Source organism: Molothrus aeneus, chromosome 4 (assembly GCF_037042795.1).
Source record: "Molothrus aeneus isolate 106 chromosome 4, BPBGC_Maene_1.0, whole genome shotgun sequence".
In the NCBI taxonomy this organism is placed as follows: domain Eukaryota; kingdom Metazoa; phylum Chordata; class Aves; order Passeriformes; family Icteridae; genus Molothrus; species Molothrus aeneus.
Genome location: NC_089649.1, coordinates 1,461,052 through 1,479,884, shown reverse-complemented (window position 1 = coordinate 1,479,884; position 18,833 = coordinate 1,461,052). Strand labels below are relative to the sequence as shown.

General features: G+C 47.7%; 1 protein-coding gene across 2 annotated transcripts in view; it reads left to right on the top strand.

Annotated features, from left to right (window-relative positions):
* The window catches only part of SLC4A4 (solute carrier family 4 member 4), a 114,383-nt gene that overhangs the window by 74,986 nt on the left and 20,564 nt on the right, over positions 1–18,833 (top strand). For both annotated transcript variants that reach the window (XM_066549371.1, XM_066549370.1), the window contains exons 7-13: positions 1,427–1,503; positions 7,030–7,187; positions 11,653–11,740; positions 12,886–13,040; positions 13,319–13,432; positions 14,814–14,988; positions 16,732–16,865. In XM_066549371.1, the coding sequence (XP_066405468.1) occupies positions 1,427–1,503; positions 7,030–7,187; positions 11,653–11,740; positions 12,886–13,040; positions 13,319–13,432; positions 14,814–14,988; positions 16,732–16,865 (901 nt within the window). The remainder of the gene's footprint in view (positions 1–1,426; positions 1,504–7,029; positions 7,188–11,652; positions 11,741–12,885; positions 13,041–13,318; positions 13,433–14,813; positions 14,989–16,731; positions 16,866–18,833) is intronic.

The following is an 18,833-nucleotide window of genomic DNA, read 5'->3' as shown; positions in this document are numbered from 1 at the left end:
CACAGGGGTCTCAGCAGCCGAAATTTTGTACTCCACATGTTTATTTGGAGCTGCTCTGAGTTTGTGTGGCTATGTTGACATCCCCAGGAGAAGGAGGCTGCTAGCAAGGGGAGAGAAAGGCACAAAGCCTCCTCCTCTTGGGAGAAGGGTCATTATATCCCAGGGAACAGTCAGCTTGGAATCCAATAAACAAAGCAAACAAGTGATGTAATCTGGAAAAAATAGCAGCTAAATGGGGTCTTAAATAACAGCAGGAAGAACTGGAGCTGGGGATCCCCTTTGTGGTACGTGATTTGTCTAATTGTGCTTGGCTTTGGCTGTGCTGATGTTGCTGGACGTGGCAGTAACACACAGCAGATACAGCTACTTTGAATCTATACTCACATCTGTTGTAAAGAAAACCCAGCTCTGGAGAGTCCAGAGTTTTTTATTCCTGCTCCTTTTTATTCCCAGCTCCTGATGCTGATTTATTATTGAGCTTGTTTGTGCTGGGAGCTGATGAACACTGAGAACTTGGACATTCCTTATAATAATATCAAATAAATTTGGTCTCAAAACACAGCCTCAGTTGAGAGATACTTCCTTGCCATTTTTTTCCTTTATATTTCCTCCCTTTCCAATGAAGTTCATGGTCAGAAACTCTGGGATAAAAGCTCCTGGTGCTGTGTTTTAGGTTCCTGCAAACATGATGAGAAGGGATGGGAACATTTCAGGATAATTTAACTGTTCATACTGACCACTGTGATTTCTGATCCTGTATCCGTCCCAGAAACCTTTGTTTACTATTGGTTTGTTGTTTGTTTGGGTTGGTTTAAATTTAATTATTCTGCTGTGTCTCTGGAGAGTTTCTTCACCTCTCTGGAGAATATGGTGTCAGGAATTGTTGACTCCTGGCGTGTCAGTGTGGCACACACATTGTTTTAATCAGTGAGATGCTCCTGAGCTTAGTTAATGAGCTTGCTTAGAGCGAGGGAGGCATTCATTAGGGGCTGTCTCAAAGGAGCTGGAGCTGTCCCCCTCCCTCTCTGTGCTGTGTGCAGTGCCTGGGATGCTGAGGGGGGCTGAGGCCAGGGCTTTGCACCGTGGAAGGTCCCAGCTCTGTGGAGGGATGAGTCTGTAGTGGGTCCTGGGTGAGCTGGCCAGCAGTGTGGTGCTGTGTTGCTTTTCTCCCACAGGCAGGAATTATGGAAATTCTTGGACTCTTTTGCTGTCCTTTGAGTCACTGGACTGCTATGAGGGTCAGAGGTGACAAAGTGTTAGTGTCTTAAACCCCCCCTGTGCCACATGAAGTGACAGAAAGCAGCTTGTCAGGGTCTGGAATTCCCCACATCAGCCTCCCAAGGAAAGGTGTTGCTGTAGCCTGAGCCTCTGTGTTCTGACTGGATCCAAGCAGGTGCCTTAACTGCTGTTGGTGTTGTTCCTCCAGGCAGCCCGGCCATGGCTCACCGAAACCTGACCTCCACCAGCCTCAACGACATCTCAGACAAGCCTGAGAAGGACCAGGTAAGCTCCAGGCCCAGCCTTTTCTTGGGGATGAGTTTGGAGAGGAGCTGGATGTTGGGGAAAGGGCTTCTCTGTACCTTAGCCCTGGAAACAAGAGGAGTGAGTATTTTTGAGTCCTGTGATTGGTTCCTGCAGTCTTTTAGCACCAACCCTTGCAAATAGCAGGTTCATCTCTTACAAAGTCTGAAGCAAGTGACACCACATAGATGGCATCTTGCTGATCCCCATGAGAAAGGAGGTAAAACACTCTGGGAGTGATGGATTTTGGATCCTCTTCCTGCTGAGGGGTTACGAGGGTCTGCAGAGGAGCACCCTGGGCTGAATGTTCACAGGAACTATGGGGTAGAGCAGGAGCACTCAGGGCAACATGTCCCTGCTGCAGCAGCTGGTGGAACAAAGGTGCCACTTCCCCTTGCACATCCTAGTAGGAAGGTGGCTGTGCTGACCAGTGATGTGGGAGAGCAGCTCCAAAATGCAGTCAGTAATCGAGTTAAAATTGGCCTTCAGTGACAAATGTCCATGCCCTGACCTCTTTGCTAGCCCAGGGAAATGTTTGTGGTATGGCATACGGGCTGCCTTTGTGTGTGCTTCCGTCCTTCCCCAAGGCTGCCGCCTCTGAGGGGTAAGAGTGAGTTTATTCCAACTCTTAGAAAAACTGGTGCCTGAATGAGGTCTCTGTGCAAGTTTCAAAAAGCCTTTGTCTGGGTTCAAAAAGTGGGTTACTCTCAAAGCCTGGCTGTTTCTTTCGGAGAATCTCTTTTTTGGTCTGCATCTTCCAGCATTCCCTAGTCCCATGGTGATTCTGAATGCAAATGAGAGTCACTTAGGAAACCTGTTTGGGTAGCACAGCCTTGCTGGCCAGTTGGGGATGGCTCCCATCCTTCAACAATGGCTGGTCACAGTCTTCTGTAAATCCTGAAAGGGACGTGGCAACATAATTGAGGTACAATAGTGAGTTCAGACTAATTAAACATTCTTTTAAAAAGAAATTGATATTTGCCTAAAGAAATACACTTTCCATGGAAAGAGAAGGGGAGCAGTGTGTTTTGCACTGACCTCAGAGTCATGCAGTGTTGTAGCATGTTCTACTATCACCTGTACTGGTTGTGTTTCCAAAATACCTGTTTCCTTTAGTACACACAGCCACACCTGGGGAAGAAGGAGGATTGTTAAATAGCTTTTTGTCATTGGACAAACTGCTGTGTGACATTTTTAATCCCATTGTACTTGTGGTTTTAATGCTAGACCAGCCCAAAGCTGGGGCTGAGCATTGCTGCAACTTTGCAGCTCTCAGCAGTGCGGACAGTCTCCACTGCCCCTTCTGTCTCTGGAAACTCAGATAATGGACTTTTGTGGGGAATTAGGTATAAAAATAGATGGTTTTGGTAGCACTGATAGGGAAATCTGTTAATAGATGCAGCTGGGAGCAGGCTCCAAAGTTCTTAACTTCCATAATGCCTGGCTCTTGATGGTGAGAACTATTTCTTGCTAAGTGTGGAGTTCCAAAAATCCTCTTAGTTAATTAGCCCATGTCCTGCTGATGAACTCTGCACAAAGTGGGAGCCTTGTCCTCCTGCACCTTGAGACATCACCTTAGAGCTCAGTTTTCATGGCTGATCGACTCAAAGTCCTGCCTTGATTGAGTTTGTGGCATTTGTGGTGGTGCCTGGCAGCTTCCTTGAGCAGGACTCAGTGTGCCATACACAGGCACAGCAATAATCCATCATGTTACCACAGCAGGAGCTGCAAAGGGAGCAGGTTCACTTGCCTTGGCAGCAGGGAGACTGGCTGTTGTTATTTGGGCATCCCATCTGGAAGCTGGACAGTCAGTGAGGCCATACAGGCAGAGGGGAGTGCTGGAGACACAGAACATCCCAGTTTTTATTTATTTGTGTGCATGTAAGAATTGTGAGGGGTGAGGTCAGTCTATAGCAGTTATGTGTAGCAGGACTGCCTTCCTGCATCTTTCCTGCATCCTTAATCAATCCCTGGTTTTACACAGGTAGAGGATTGCATGCCCATGTTTCAGAGGAAAAAAGGCTTTGACCAAACTTCTTTGTACCTTCAGTGATTTTCCTGTCTTCCTACATCCTTAATATTCAGTTCTGCAACCTTTAGTGCTATTTGGAATGGTGCACCTAATAATCTAGGGAGTTCATAGCCAGCATACTCCTCTAATCTGCAGCATTCCTGCTCCTTTTCTCTGGATGTTGAAAGGTTCAGGTTTCACATGCATGTCAGAGATGTGATCTGTCAGAGAATCCTCCCGCATTCATCCCTGCTGCCAGGACCCAGACAGCTCTGCCTGGCTCAGGGTGCTCCTTATGCCTGTTGAATTGGGCAGTTCGCACCAGCCAGCTCTCTCTGCCATGGGAATGGTGGCTGGATCCACTGGGATGGCAAAGAGGCTGGCTCAGGATCCTGCAGAAGCCCTGACCCAAACCACTTTGGTGAGAAACAGCTTCAGTAAGGGCCCACAGACTGAGGGTTTGCTCTTTTGTCATGTTCTGTGCTGTGGGCTTGCTTGGCATTTTAGAAAGGTAATTAGGGAAGAGGAGTTGTATTCCCTTTCATTGTGTTTGCTTTGGCAGAGCACTGCTCCTGAGGTGGCAGCACAGAGAAGGGACTTGCCTTCATTTGTCGTATTTTAGGAGGTGTTGGCTGCAGTTAATGCCCTGGGCATTTGCAGCTGGAGAGACAAGCAGTGGCATTCTGGGACAATTTATTCTTCTTTTCTATATAGCAGTTAATAAATGAGCATCTAGACTTCCTGCCCTCTCCTGGGCTCCCAGCTCTCTGTTGCCAGGTACACCAGTGGTGCTGAAGCTATGTCCATAAACCCAGGGCCTCTCACAGCTGGAGAATTCCTCCAGCTCCTGAATATCAAGTTGTTGGATCAAATTTTTCACTAGCAACATATTCATAGAATCCCAGAATCTCAGAATGGATTGGGATCCTAAATATCATCCTATTCCACCCCCTGCCATGGGCAGGGCCACCTTCCACTAGACCAGGCTGCTCCAACCCCTATCCAGCCTGGCCTTGGACACTTCCAGGGATGGGGCAGCCACATCTTAATATCTAAAAATCATTTTAAACCCTTTTTCAGCTTATGTGTGAAGGAAGTCAAGTAGGTGCTTTCTCAGCCCCTCTGGTGCTGCAGTGCCAGCAGACCACAGGAAGCTGGGGAAGTTCCTATTGCTGTTCCTACTCCAGTCCTCCCCCCTGCAAGAAATCCTTTGGCTGTGCTCTGTTAGAATGTCCTTGGCAGCTCCGAGTGGCTGCACCACCAGGACTCCTTCAGGGCTCAACATGTAGAATAAAGGGGACATGAAAGGAAATCTGTTTTCCCAGGGACCTGCTATTCCTGAGTTGATGCAACAGCATAAAGCAAGGGAATGCATGTTGATATAAGGGGAGTTTCCTGACCTGGTGTTATCTGTGTTTCCAGAGGGCTTGGATGTGGGACGAGCCTGGCTCTGAATGAATGCAGTCAGTCAGAGGGAGGCACAAAACCCTTCTTATTTGTTGTGGTGTAGACACTGTGTATTCAACCCAGTGTTTCCATGTCAACAGGGGATCTGTGCCAAAGCCAGTGCTGGAGTTAAAAAAGAAATTGGCCTTGTTTAGAGAAGCCCTCCTGCCTTTCCTGGGGACCTGTGGACAGGGAGGCGCTGGCTGGATCCCATTCTTGGGAATGCAGTCCTGGGATTGATTGTGGGAGTGATTGCTGCTTTTCCTGCTGGAACATATTCTCATCTCCACACTTGAAAGCAGACATTCCCAATTTTGAGGTCTGTCAGCCTGGGTGATGTACTTTCACTCCACGGAGCTCCTGTGAAAATTACTGTCTTCCAGTACAATCAATGCCACCCTTCTGGAGGAAAGGAAAAGCTTCTAGAAAGTTTAGTTAACTGGAATTTCCTTTACTTTTACTGTTTTTCTTGATGCAGAGGGCAGTTTTGCCTGCCTGGTTTCTCCCCATATCCACAGTGGCCCTCTAAAGCATCCTTGGGTGACAGAGCAGCCTGGAGCCTGGAAGGTGCCCCTGGAGGCAGGTGTTCAAGGGATGAGTTGTAGGAAGGTGATCAGGTGATCTTAAACCTCTGTGTGAGCAAATGCAGAAAAACAGAGAGACAGAGACAGGCTCAAGCTCCAGGGGAATTAACCTTCCCTAAGTGCTACTTTGGAGTGTGTACTCAGGAGCTGCTTTCATTTCCAGTCAATCCAGAGTCATGTTGATGATCCGAGTGCTCCAGTACATTTAAGGAAATTGGGATTCTGAGGTTGCTGTGCCTTTTTGCAAGTACAGTGCTGGAGACCTGTGGCTTTTAACATAACATTAGTGGTTGGGGTGGAATGATCTTCAATTTGGCAGGGGAAAGTGAAGCTCCCTCATCCCTCCCTTGTTCGTGGATGCTGCTGAGGAGTCAGATCTTTCCAAAGCTTCTTTGGGGAATGGTTCAGAATGGATTTTAAGTGCTGACTGCACTCATTACCTGTCTGATAAATGATTTAAGAAAGTGGTGAGTGTTGCTGCAAAACTCATTTGGAGATTAAAATCCCCACTATAATGGCAGCTCTTCAAAATTAGTGACAGTGGTTTGCTGTGCTGGGCAGGGGGAAGGGGCTGGAGCCTTTGGCCTCAGGAGCTGGGTGGGCACAGGAAATGCTGCAGGTCAGTTCTGGCTCAGAGAATCACCTGGTTTTGGGCCAGGTGTCCAAACCAGCCCTGGTGTTGCTGAATGGTCTTTGTTCAGCCACACAGCCAGCCTGGTGAGGTAAATAAAATGTTTGTTGTGGATTTGCCATCTTCCCATTATTCTTTTACCACCACTATGTTTCCAAACACAGTCTGTGGAAGAACTGGTAGGGCTTTTCCAGATTTCCTCCACGGTGCTCCTTGATGCTTATTACTGTTTCTTCTGGTGGTAATTGTGACTGAAGCGTGCAGGGGTAGGATAGTTCCAGCAGTTTTCTTCCTGTTCAGTCAATTCATGTATTTTCTGGAGACTTTTTCCATTTTCCTCCTTCCTTGAGTCACCTCATGCTGCTCATTAGGGATTCATAGCCCAGTTCAGTGCCCCCCTCTTGCTGGTGCTTCTGGCAGTACATCCTCCCTCTCCATTCACCCCTTGCCAGGCACACACAGAGCATCTCCAGAGATCACCCAGGGAGAGGGGGCAGATTGGGAACCAGCTGAGGGCAGGCTTTTCAAAAGCCTTCCATTCCAAATTAATTCTGCCGCTGCTGAAGTTCAAACAAAGGCGTCTTGCAGAGGCTGAGTTTTAGAACCCAGGGGCTCCTGCTGCTGCTGTGGTGTTTTCCCCTTCCCTGGAGACTTTGAGCTGAGGTCTCCCTGGAGCCTGGACATTTCTCTGTGGCTGGATCCAGACCAAGGGTGCACTGCAGGGTCCAGACTGCAGGGTCCACGAGTGTGCACAGTTACTGCACAGAGGTGCAGAGATGAGAAGAACATGCCCAGCGCAACCTAATTTTCTTTTCCTTCCTCTTGCACTGCTGCAGCTGAAGAACAAATTCATGAAGAAGCTGCCTCGTGACGCTGAGGCCTCCAACGTGCTGGTGGGGGAGGTGGATTTCCTGGAGAGCCCCTTCATTGCCTTTGTGCGGCTGCAGCAGGCGGTCATGCTGGGAGCGCTCACCGAGGTCCCTGTCCCCACACGGTAAGGACAGCCAGCCCCGGGCAGGCACCACCCAGGCACCTGCATTTCCACCTGGCAAAGGGAAAACAGCAGGCCAGGAGGTGTTCTCCATGCCTTCCATCCTGTGACATGCAGAACCATCAGCATTGGTGGTGCTAAGTAACAAAACTCACTGAAGCTGCTTCATCATTTTCAGCTCCTGAGTTTGGTTATGAGTAAACCATTACACAAACACACTGACTTAACAACTCAGCAGTAAAGAGCACTGTCAGTGTTGAATTGAAGTCCTGGGCCTTTTTTCCTGCCCCTTCTGTACAGATCCCAGATTCCCTGTGCACATTTTTGCTGTACATATTATTCCTCTTCAGCTCAGAACAGATGGAAAATTCAATTCTGGCCTTCCTGGGGCAAAAAAAAAGTCAGGTGAACTTGGACATACAATTCTACTGGGGCTTGTTGCATTGTAATGCATAATGACTCAAGGAAAAATGTCAGAGAAATATTTTATTTATTATGACTCATGTTGCAAATTAATCTCAGTCTCACAAATAGCAATATATCTCATGTTCTTAAATATTTGAAGTCACTGCTTGAGTATGCCTGCCTGTCTAAGCTGCCCTATGTGAATTCATAGCAGCATCACAGCCCTTGTATGGAGTGGAAGTTAGATGGCTGCTGGAATCCTTGCCTCTTTCTGTATACCAAACAAAGGGAAAAGAGCATGTGGCTTTGCTCTTTAGTGGTAGTAGCAGTGTTTGTGTTTCTTGCAGTTTCATCAAGTGGTTTCTTACAGCCTCATCCACAGCTGTCTGTACACTCTGGGTATTCAGGTAGGAGTGTCCCACAGGGACGCTGTGTCCCAGTGGGACCCAGATGTGGCTTCATTCTGTAGCAGGTTATTTATTCCTCAGTGTTCCTGGCTCTGTGTGCTTCAGTGTTTCAGCTTCCCACTCTAATCCCACTGACTATTTTTTAAACATACCTCCAAATTCTTTTCAGCAGTTGTAAGATGAGGTATTGCTTGCTGTGGTGGTGGGAGCCAGGAAGTTAGATCCAGGATTGCTGGGCAGCCTCATTACTCAATAGCAATAATAAAGGCAGTATGTCCTTCCCTGCCAGCACTTTTCCCAGGAAATAGTATTATCCATTTGCTGTTCTCCAAAGCAAATACTGGCCCTAATCAAAGCAGGAAGGCTCATTAGGTGGCTTTCATGAGTGATGAAGAGCCATTTGCCATGGCTGCATCCTAGGAAATTCAATCAAGGAAATCCCCTCAGGGCCAGGAGGAACTGTGATGGAACATCTCTGGTGCCACCGGCATTCCTGCCGTGGGCCTGCACTTACAGCCCACAGACTGCAGGATGCTGGAGCCTCTGGCATACCCAGCCTTCTGTCCTGTGGGGCCTCTCCTTTTATTTGGTTCAGCTGTTGATTCCCTGGTAAAAGTGCGGGTGCCAGCTTGGCACTGCGCAGCCTCTGGGACTGGACCAGCTCTCTCAGTCCTGCCAGTGTGACCTGTGTGCTTCTCTCCTTGGTTTTATGTAGGGCAGGATGGGGTTAAACACTCAGGTTTTGTCTCAGAGCTAGTCCAGTCCCCCTGTCTGGGGTGCTGTGTTAGGTGAACATTTCCTGCTCTTCAGCAACTGCAGATAGAGAAGCAGGGAATGGTTTGGGTTGGAAGGGAAGGGAACTCAAATCCCATCTTGTTGCAACCCCCTGCCACGGGCAGGGATACCTTCCACTAGCCCACGTTACTCCAGGCCCTGTCCAACCAGGCCTTGGACACTTCCAGGGATCCAAGGGTGGCCACTACTTCTCTGGTCAGTCCATGCTAGAGCCTCACCACCCTCACAAGAAGAATTTCTTCCCAATATCCCATCTAACCCTGCTCTAAGTCAGTGGGAAGCCATTCCCCCTTGTCCTGTCACTCTAGGTCCTTGTCCCAAGTCCCTCTCCAGCTCTCATGTAGCCCTTTTAGGCATTGGAAGGAGCTCTGAGGTCTCCCTCGGGCCTTCTCTTCTCCAGGCTGATCACCCCCAGCTCTCCCAGCCTGGCTCCAGAGCACAGGGGCTAGTAATAGAAACATCAGGGATATGCAGTTGGAACAGAGATATCCCAGCCTGTCCTGAGTTTTCTTTTTACTGGTCACATTGAAAAAACCTTTAAGGCCTTTGGTTTTCTTGTGTCAAATTTAATCCCACAGTGCTTGGGACTCCTCATTTGGGGAAGCCCTGAGCTGGCAACGTGGCTTGGGAATGGCTTTGTATTTTCATCAGAGCAATGTACAATCGTGTTTTCAAGGCTGCTGTTTAATGCAGTGAAGATGGGAAGAAAGATGAGGAATGAGCCAGGAGAAGATGTATTTTGGAGATAAGCTGCGCAGACTTGCACAGTCTGGCATGCAGAGTTGGGAAAGGCTGGTGTCTGCAGGTCTCAAATGAAGTGAGGTAACTCGCCCAAGGTACTTGGGGAGCGAGGGGCAGATCTGGTCCTCCCTGGCCTCCCAGTGGAGGCTTTTCACTGCAAAGGCACTTTTCCTCCAGGACTTGGCTGAGATTCTTTTGTTCAGGTTCCTTCAGCCCTTATAGAGTTGCTGTTCTAGCAGTGCACTGAGAGAAACATTGCATTTTATTAATACTTCTGAGAGGCTTTGAGCTTGGTGGAACCTCCCATTCCCTGCCTTGCAGCATTATTAGCAACGTAGGTGTCAGAAATGGGCATTGGATAACTCAGCATGTATTGTGTGAAGCAGGGAGGAATTCTTGAGTGGCCTTCAGCAGAGGAAGATGAGGAGTATGGCACAGCATGGAGTGAGGGCTTTTGTGGCTGGAAATGTTCATAACTAAATGATAATAAATATATGCACACATACTCTAGTTCAGGCCACTTCTTGTAGACAGGTAAAAGAATTATAGAAGAAAGGCCTGCTCTGTTAAATTTATAGCTAGCCTGTCATTTCTTCTAAGTGCAGCTGAGTAATTTGCAAGTTCCCATCCAAAAACAATCTTAGGTATGAAAGGTTTGTTAACACAACTTATTCTTAGGTGAAAAACAACTAGCACCTGCATAAACAATAAGATCTGTCTCATGGGAATCAGTAGAAAAAATATGTAAACTAACTATAAATACAGAAGTTTGATAGACATGCAAAATACCATGTACTAACCAATAAACTAAGTGTGAATGTATTGCCCACCAATAAGATCTGACACAGTGTCTTCTGGTAATCCTATAAAATATGGCCTATACAATTAAGATTGGGGTTTTCTGCATGAAGAAACAGTCCTGTCTGCATATTAATGCTACAGTCACTAAAATGCATTAATGTTTTTGTGTTTGTAATGTCTGGCCCATGAAAAGATCTTATTCTACGCACTGAAGGCAGATCTGAGCTGAATTAGGACAAAGAATTTGGAAAATGCCACAGTATCCTTGCTTTCAGGAGTGTTTTAGTAGTGCAGGAGCATTCAGGTGCTGCTGCTCTGTGCTGGAAAAGAGCCAGCTGGTTGGGGTTATTGCAGAAGAGGGTTATGGAAGTGCCTGGTTCTCCTGGAAAACCAGGAGAATGCCAAGCAGCAGCTCCTGAAGTTATGAACCTCCTTTTTTTAATATATTAATATGTTTGGCTAATTTGCATCCTGGAGTTTGGAAAGAGTTGGCTGAGGAACAGTTTTTCTTGAGTGTTATTTTGTAAGAACTGGTAAAGCAGGGAAAGTTCCAGGAGGTGGGAGGAGAGCAGAGGACATGACCTGGGTGTGTGTGGCTTACTCACCTCCCTGTGAACCTCCAGTAAAACACTCAAACGCCTCATGAAGGACTCAGTTAAGAGGTGTTGTGTAGTAATGCCAATCAATATGTATTTATGGATCTTGTCCTACTAACTTGCTGCCTTTTTTCTTTTAGGACTCTAGATTCTCTTGAACAGAAAGTGCTTGCTTGGATATAATACTCCTCATAAGCCATTCAACTTAGTACCTCATCATATTTGAGTTAGGAGATAAAATAATATTTAATCAAGCCCTTGGAAGGGGATAGGTGCTTCTGGTGAGGTTATTTCATCTGTATGTTTGCATTTCCAAAGATTTCATACCATCGTGTTTTTTAAAGTCTTCAGCAGTGACTTGGATGTAGTTGCTGCCCAAAGAGATCATGTGGAAAATGAAGTGTCCAAGGCCAGGTTGGACGGGGCTTGGAGGAACCTGGCTAGTAGAGGGGGTAGATAGCCTTTAGGATCCTTTCCAACACACCCTGTTCTGTGATTCCATGAAACAAATCCCCATGGAGGTGGACAGGCTTTCGTGGTGCGCAGGCCAAGGTGGGTCACAGGGTGTAACCTCTAGTCCAAAGATAGCTTGAGGCCACTGGCAGCCTCCAGATCTCTAACAAGGACCACAAATTTCAGGCCAAATTTCTGTCTAGGTGTTGTATAGGTAATAAGCAGTTGATTTTGCCATCCTAAGTGGGAACAATCTCTTGGTTTTATCAGATTTCTCTTCATTCTGCTGGGACCAAAGGGCAAAGCCAAGTCCTATCATGAGATCGGCCGAGCCATTGCCACGCTGATGTCAGATGAGGTAGGTGTCTTGGCATCTCCAGTGGGAATGGTTCTCCCAAGTAAGTGTCCTTCCCTCCTGCCTGGTCAACAGGAAGGAGCATTCACATACAGCTGAAATACCCATGTTACCTCATAATTCCATCTTCACAAAATTACTGCCTCTGGCTTTGTGTTTGTTAAAAGCGTGACTCTAGGAGAGGTTTGTGTGCCGTGTGTATTGTCCTGCTAGTGATCACTCTTTCATATCAACTGTGAATTAATTGTTGAATTTATTCTGTTGTGATCTGCACCTTGTGTCCCATTGTGCCATCCCAGAATCCCACAGCCAGGGATATGCAGGTGATGCCCACAGCACTGTTTCCCCCATGTGATGCTGTGTGTGGCACTGTGTCCCAAGCACTGGCAGTGTTCATGTGTAGCCAGGAGCAGCTGGCCCCTCCTTGCTGCCATGGCTAGCCTTTCAGGATTCATTTACAGCTCCTTTCTTCCCTACAGCTCCTTCATCACTGCTCAGCTGCTCCCAGCTCTCCAGCTTTCTGTCACTCACTGGGCTGCTTCCCACAGCCCCAGAGTCCCTTCCTGCCACCAGCTCGTGTGTCGCATGCACTGATCCACCTCCTCTCCACACAGTCCAGAAGATTCCTATAAAATTCAGCATTAATGCTTTCCTCCCCCCACCTTCTCTCATTTGTTCTTCATGATTAATACCAGGCCTTTCACTAAAACCAGTTTATGATGTTGTTTTTGAATAAATATTGTTATCAGTTCTGTGTCACAGGGCTGAAAATGAATCTGGATTTGATAGACTGAAGTAGGTGGCTTTGTCAAAGTGTCTTCTACAAGTGTAATTGAAAGTCCTTATGTAGAAGAAAACTTTTCTGCACTAATGATATAGATAATTGCTTTACTAACATTTTTAAAGGTTAGAAATAAATTGTTTCCTTAAAATTAGATATATGCCTAAAAGGAAAGAATCTCTGCTGTTATCCAGCCAAAGGAAGGGGCTTTCTGAGGGTCACACCTCCTTGTGGCACATGTCCTGATACTTTTTCAGAGGTTTCTGAGAAGGAGTTAAGTTGATTTTGTAGAACTCAGCAGCTGCTTCTGGAGCCAGGGCCACAGAAAATGCAAACCTTTCCCACAGGGAGTCTCTTTTCCTTGCAGGTATTCCATGACATTGCCTATAAAGCCAAGGACCGTCAGGACCTGATCGCAGGCATCGATGAATTTCTGGATGAAGTCATTGTGCTCCCCCCTGGGGAATGGGATCCAGCCATTAGGATAGAGCCCCCCAAGTCTCTCCCTTCTTCGGATAAGAGGTAAGAGCAGGAGAGGGGCTGCTGGCCAGGGACAGTGGGCATGAGGTGTGGAAAGGGGATGGGAAGAGGCAGTGTTCTGGTTGTGCCAGGTGTATGGAGTGACCTGCACCTGGCTGTCACTACTTAGAAAGGCCTGGAGATATTCTCAGGGAGGGAGGATGTTCCTGGAAATCAGTACCTTTTGAGATGATGTTGTAGGCACACAATAACACAGCTGGTAGTTGGCTGGGCTCTTTGGGGTTCCTCTTGGTGCTCTGACGTGCTGTGTCCTGGCCTAGGAAGAACATGTACTCGGGTGGGGAGAACGTGCAGATGAACGGCGACACGCCCCACGACGGCGGCCACGGTGGCGGCGGCCACGGCGACTGCGAGGAGCTGCAGCGCACGGGCAGGTCGGTGACACCCCTGCGATGCTTCCCTTGCCAAAGCATCCCCAGCCCAGTGGGCTGCCTGTACAGGCTCAGGTGTGACCCCAGAATGTGTCCGGGGGGCCTTTCCTGCCCAGAGTGAGGCTGTGTGAAGGGTTCAGAACATCCGGCTTCAGCAGTTGGCAGAAGGTCATGGATCAGATGCTCGGTAAATGATAAAGAGCCATTTAAAAGGACAGAAGGCCCAGGTAGGTGCTGCCTGTTGGGAGCCTGGGAAGTCAGATGAGCTGTAGGGGGACGTAAACATGGCTGGTACAAGCCTCAGTTAATCCATTTGGATTGCTGAAGGGGTGCCTTAGCCAAAAGCAGAGATGTTCCCTTTTCTGGACATTAGTGTTGCAGTTGGATTGCACAGCTAAAGGCCTTTATGGGATAGAAAGAGAGAGGGTAACAGTGCCCCAGGCCCTACTCTCTGCTTTATTACTCTGCTTTGTGCCACTTTAAAGTCCACTGGAGTCGGAATACAGCTCAGGTGGTCATGAAACAGCGAGTTCAGCATTTCAAGATCAGTGCACAGGGCTTCATGGTGGCTTTGTGCCTTCCTTCCCACTCTGAATCTTCTTTTTCAGTTCTAGTTCTAGTCTAAATTCTAGGAGAAAAGTCTGAAAGTCTTCACACTGCATTGGTGTGTACAAGGTAGTGGAGTGTCCTGATTTGGCATCAGAAGGTGGCATGTGCCTGTCTGCCACAGTGTCTGTGCAGTCCTGGCAGAGGTGGGGAGCTGTGAGCAGGGGAACAAGAGGCTAAACAAACATTTTTCATGTTGGCAGTGTCAGTGCCACGTGGAGTTTATAAGACTTAAGTACTGTCTTGTCTGTGATCATACAAAAAGGGATGTCTGCAAATGAGTTCTTTTGTCATCCAAGAGTGTTTCTCTTATGTTTTTACTTCTAATTCTTTTGCTGGTTATTAATTTGAAGCATTTTTCCATGCAGCAGATTGTTTGGCTTGCCCAGCCATGGTGTCTGCTATGTGGAGAAATTCAGGCAGGGACTTAGACCAGAGTTAATCTATTTTATTACATCAACTAGTATATTTGGGGGGAAAAACCAACAGATGAGCTTCCTGAAATACGAACTGTGGTGGTCTGTTTCAGCAGAATCGTGGCCTGTAGTCCTGCAATTTGTCCCTTTCCAGCTGCATCACAAGTTTGAGATACTATCTCTCCTTACAGCATTCTCTCTGAGATCCCTGGACCACCACAGCTATGATAAGGCTGTTTGTAACGTGCTGATCTCACTCCTTAGAGATCATACTTCATTGCTGGCAGTGTCTCTGCTGGCTTAGTGTGGTGAGTTTCACTGTGAGACATCTTGCCTGAGTCTCCTCTTGCTTGTCCCTGCAGATTCTGTGGGGGCTTGATCAAGGACATCAAGAGGAAAGCACCATTCTTTGCCAGTGACTTCTACGATGCTTTGAACATCCAGGCCCTCTCAGCCATCCTCTTCATCTACCTGGCCACTGTCACCAATGCCATCACTTTTGGGGGATTGCTTGGGGATGCTACGGAGAACATGCAGGTGGGCAAGAGCTTTCAGAACCAGCAAATCCAGCCTTTTGCTGTTCAGTCAGAGCCGTGTTTGGGCACTGGCAAAGCTGGAATTCTTGGTACAATAATGGAGGTGTTCTGTGTTTTCACTGCTTTCTCTGCTGCTGTGCTGTTCTTTGACAGCTTGTACAGCAGTTCCTTAAATGGTGAATAAAAGCAGGCTCAAGAGACAGAGAAGGTCTTTCCTCCTTCTGTACAGAGAAGCTCCTCTGATCTGCTCTCAGTTGCACCATTTTAGTCAAATTCAATTTGCTAACCCTGAAACCTCTGCCTGATTCCTACAATACCTGGGCTTTGGCCTCTCTGGTGAAAAGAAAATGTCAAAATTATTAGGAAAATGAGTAACACAGGAGAGAAATGTCAGGTCTTTAGAAAGATGAATTTTGTAAGAGTGGGAGGGCACAAGCTGAGAACCAGGCACATATCCACGAACAGGCTGGATCAATGGCTTAGCTCAGGCTAAAGAGAAGGGATCCTCTATTAACAGTGCTGGACGTCCTTTGTGTTAGTGGAATAATAGGAAAAGTAGGAGGTTGTATTTAGATATATTCGGTTCAGCCAGTCCAGTTCAGCCAAATCTCCTAGCAATAATCAAGCTCATAATGATAATGACTGAATTATTAATTTATGCAGGTTTAATTAAGTCAAACATAGGAAATGAGGGCACATATCTGGAACCCTGCACTCCCCTGTGATGAATTACAGGCTAGAGTAAGATCCAGCAGCCTGTGCAGTGCCCAGTTCCCCTCCCTCCTGTACAAACCGTTTGCCTTTTCTGAGACTCAGGGAAGTCAGGAATGGAGACGCCTCCAGGTCCCACCAGTGAGCAACACTGGACTGTCATGGGGTAGCACAGCAAAGCCTGTCTGCTCTGCACAAGGTGCAGTCTTTACAGGAGGAAGGGGAAATGTTACCTGATTCCAAATCTAGTTCAAATTGAGAAACACTTCATTGTGGCCAGAAGTCTCAAGCTTACTACAAGCAGGAAAAAAACCCTCAGAGAGCAGTATTTTTGGGGCTACTACATCACAGTTTGTGTGTCTGTGTCTTGTCTGTTGTAAACAGTGATGTGGCTGCTGCTGGGGCAGGCACTGAGCATGGCCCATCCCTGCTCCCTGTTCTGGGAGCTGCCCCAGCCAGCACTGTCTTCACAGCTTGCTCCTGAGTTTTCTGTTTCTGAGAAAAGACACTATTCTTGGCTACAGACACGTGGAAGAACGCAGGGAAAAGAGATTCCAGATGCTCTGGCCACGAGGGCCCTCTCCATGAGTAATACAAGAGGAGTGGAGGGGATCAGCTCTGTGAAGGCTGTTCCTTGCCCTGGGATTACTGGGCTCAGCCTTACGAGTCCCCCATAGGCAGCCAGCCTGTTGCTTTCCTCAGTGAAAACACTAACTCGTGTCTTCTAAAGGAAGAGAGACACAAAACTGGATTCCAATTCTTGCAGTACCCCTGACAAGTCAGGAGAGCTGCAGCCCCATCCCTGCGGCCTGGGTGGAAGGGATGGATTGGCCTGTGCCATTAATGGCTGCTCAGCACATTAACGTGTGGTTATCCTGAGTAACTGTGGCTTGTGTGCACCAGCATCTTGGTGACAGCTGCAGGGGGGGCAGAGGATGCTGTCCCCTTGGTCACAGGCACAGGGACATGCAGCATGCAGCCACAACAGAAGTGCTCCTTCAGAGAGGGTGACTCCTGTGCTGTGTCCCCACAGGGCGTGTTGGAGAGCTTCCTGGGCACCGCTGTCACCGGCGCTGTGTTCTGCCTCCTGGCTGGCCAGCCCCTCACCATTCTGAGCAGCACAGGACCTGTCCTGGTCTTTGAGAGGCTTCTCTTCAATTTCAGCAAGTGAGTACATGGTGGCAGAGGATGGGGGGCAGGAATGTCCCACACAGAGGAAATCCAGCCAGGGAATGAGCTGCTTGCTGCTGGGGAAGGAGGGGATTTAGTGCACAGAATGAAAGGTCTTGTTCCTTGCTGAGACTCAATGCAATCACATCAGGGATTGTCCCGGCACGCATGTCCCAGGGCGCTGCCCAGTGTGTGGCTGCCTATCTCTGTGGGGCCTCCTGAAACAAAAACAGCCTTGGCCACTTCAGTCCTCGGTGAGGAATTTGCTCTCGGTGCGGTGTGCTGCTTGTCCCCATCACTGCTTCTCTGACTCCCATAGGAACAAGGAAATGAATCTGGCTCTTCACTAACAAAATCCCGTGGGTCTCAAGGTTGCCAAGAATTTGTCCAGTAGTCATTTGAAATAGTCACTATTATTTGTGAAAGCAAAAGTGTCTCTGGTAGAAACAGCCCCCAGAATTCCATGGGGGAGCTTTCCTGCTTTTAAAGGAAATTTCCTGCATTTTTTTCCATTTAACTGGTATAAAGAAGTTCTGCTTTCTCCATGTTGTTGACAGCTGACACCCAGAGCTAAAGGGAGCCCATTTTGTTAGGTGTGATCATTTACCATTCCCACATCTGCAATACCAGGAAGATACATTGGAATCCCCAAAGGAATCAGCAGTGTCCTGGATGATTTCACCTATGGGGCTGGTGACCCTTTGGCTGGTGTTTTGCAAGGAGATCATTTTAGGCTACACAGAATACACCCCAAATCCCTTGTAGTCTGTGTTCTCAGCATGGCAGGTTGTGCAGGACTTGTGTTCCTACATGTAGGGAGGGATGGGGGCTAGAAAAAATGGCTGGAAAGTTAGATTATCCTAGGGAGGGAAACTGGAAACTACCAAAGGGTGAGTTTTACAGTGGAGCAAGAGGCAGGCACCTTTCTTTTCTTCCCTCATCTGGAATCAGTGAATAGAGTCAGGAATGGACACACTGCACCTGTTGGCACCTGGCAAGCATGACAAATCCCAGGTGCAGCAGGCAGCAGGAAAAAAGCAAGATGGAAAAGCACTTTGTACTGTTTTGAAAGCAAGAAGGTGGTTATTGTTAACCTGAGGAGGAGGTGGCAGTTGTAAAAGCCATTGTCCTAACAACCTGCCAGAGCAGAAAGGCAGGCCTTTTCAAAGGAGGCCTTTCTTATAAGGAAATTGGAACTGAGTACTTTGATTTTTCAGTAATGCATTTGTGGTTGTTCATTTTCACAACACGCTGTTCCCTGCTAGGAGCAATCCTGCAGGACAAAGTGCTTTTCCACCTGCTCTGTCAGCTTCAGAAGTGCTGCAGGAATTTGAGGAGTAAATGCTAAAATAATATAGTTTAACATTTTTGAAGTTCTTGAATGGTGTGGAGTCAGTGTAGCTGGGTTTCTGCCAGCTGCCTTTAGATGGATGGGATCTCCTGCCCCCTCAGGCACTGACTCTGGATACTTCAGAGTTGTCATTTGGGTTTTGTATTCTTATTTTTTCCCTTCTCTTTTTCTAAATCATTTTGTTTCTTACTTGCTCCTTGCCCTCTTCCAGGTCAGGGCTTCTGGCTTCCAGAGAATTACAGCTGCCTGAGCCTGCCAGTCCCACCAGCTCTTGCTTCCTTCCCCAGAACAGGCAGTGGCCCTCCTGGCAGGTCCTCATCTGCTCCAGTGTTCCCTTGAGGCACTTTTTCATTCCTAAAAGCCCACCTTTGGACTCTGTGCTGGCACAGCACCTCAGCCTCAAGGAGCAAACAATGGGGGGCATTGTTCCCAGGAGGGAATGATGCAGCTGGGTGCATGGCTCTCCATCCCCTGCCATTCCCAGCACCAGGGTTTGTCATGGAATATCCCAGGTTGGAAAGGACCCATAAGGATCAGCAAGTCCAACTCTGTGGACCTGGCAGGACTACCTAAAACTAAACCATATGACTAAGAACACTGTCCAGATGCTCCTT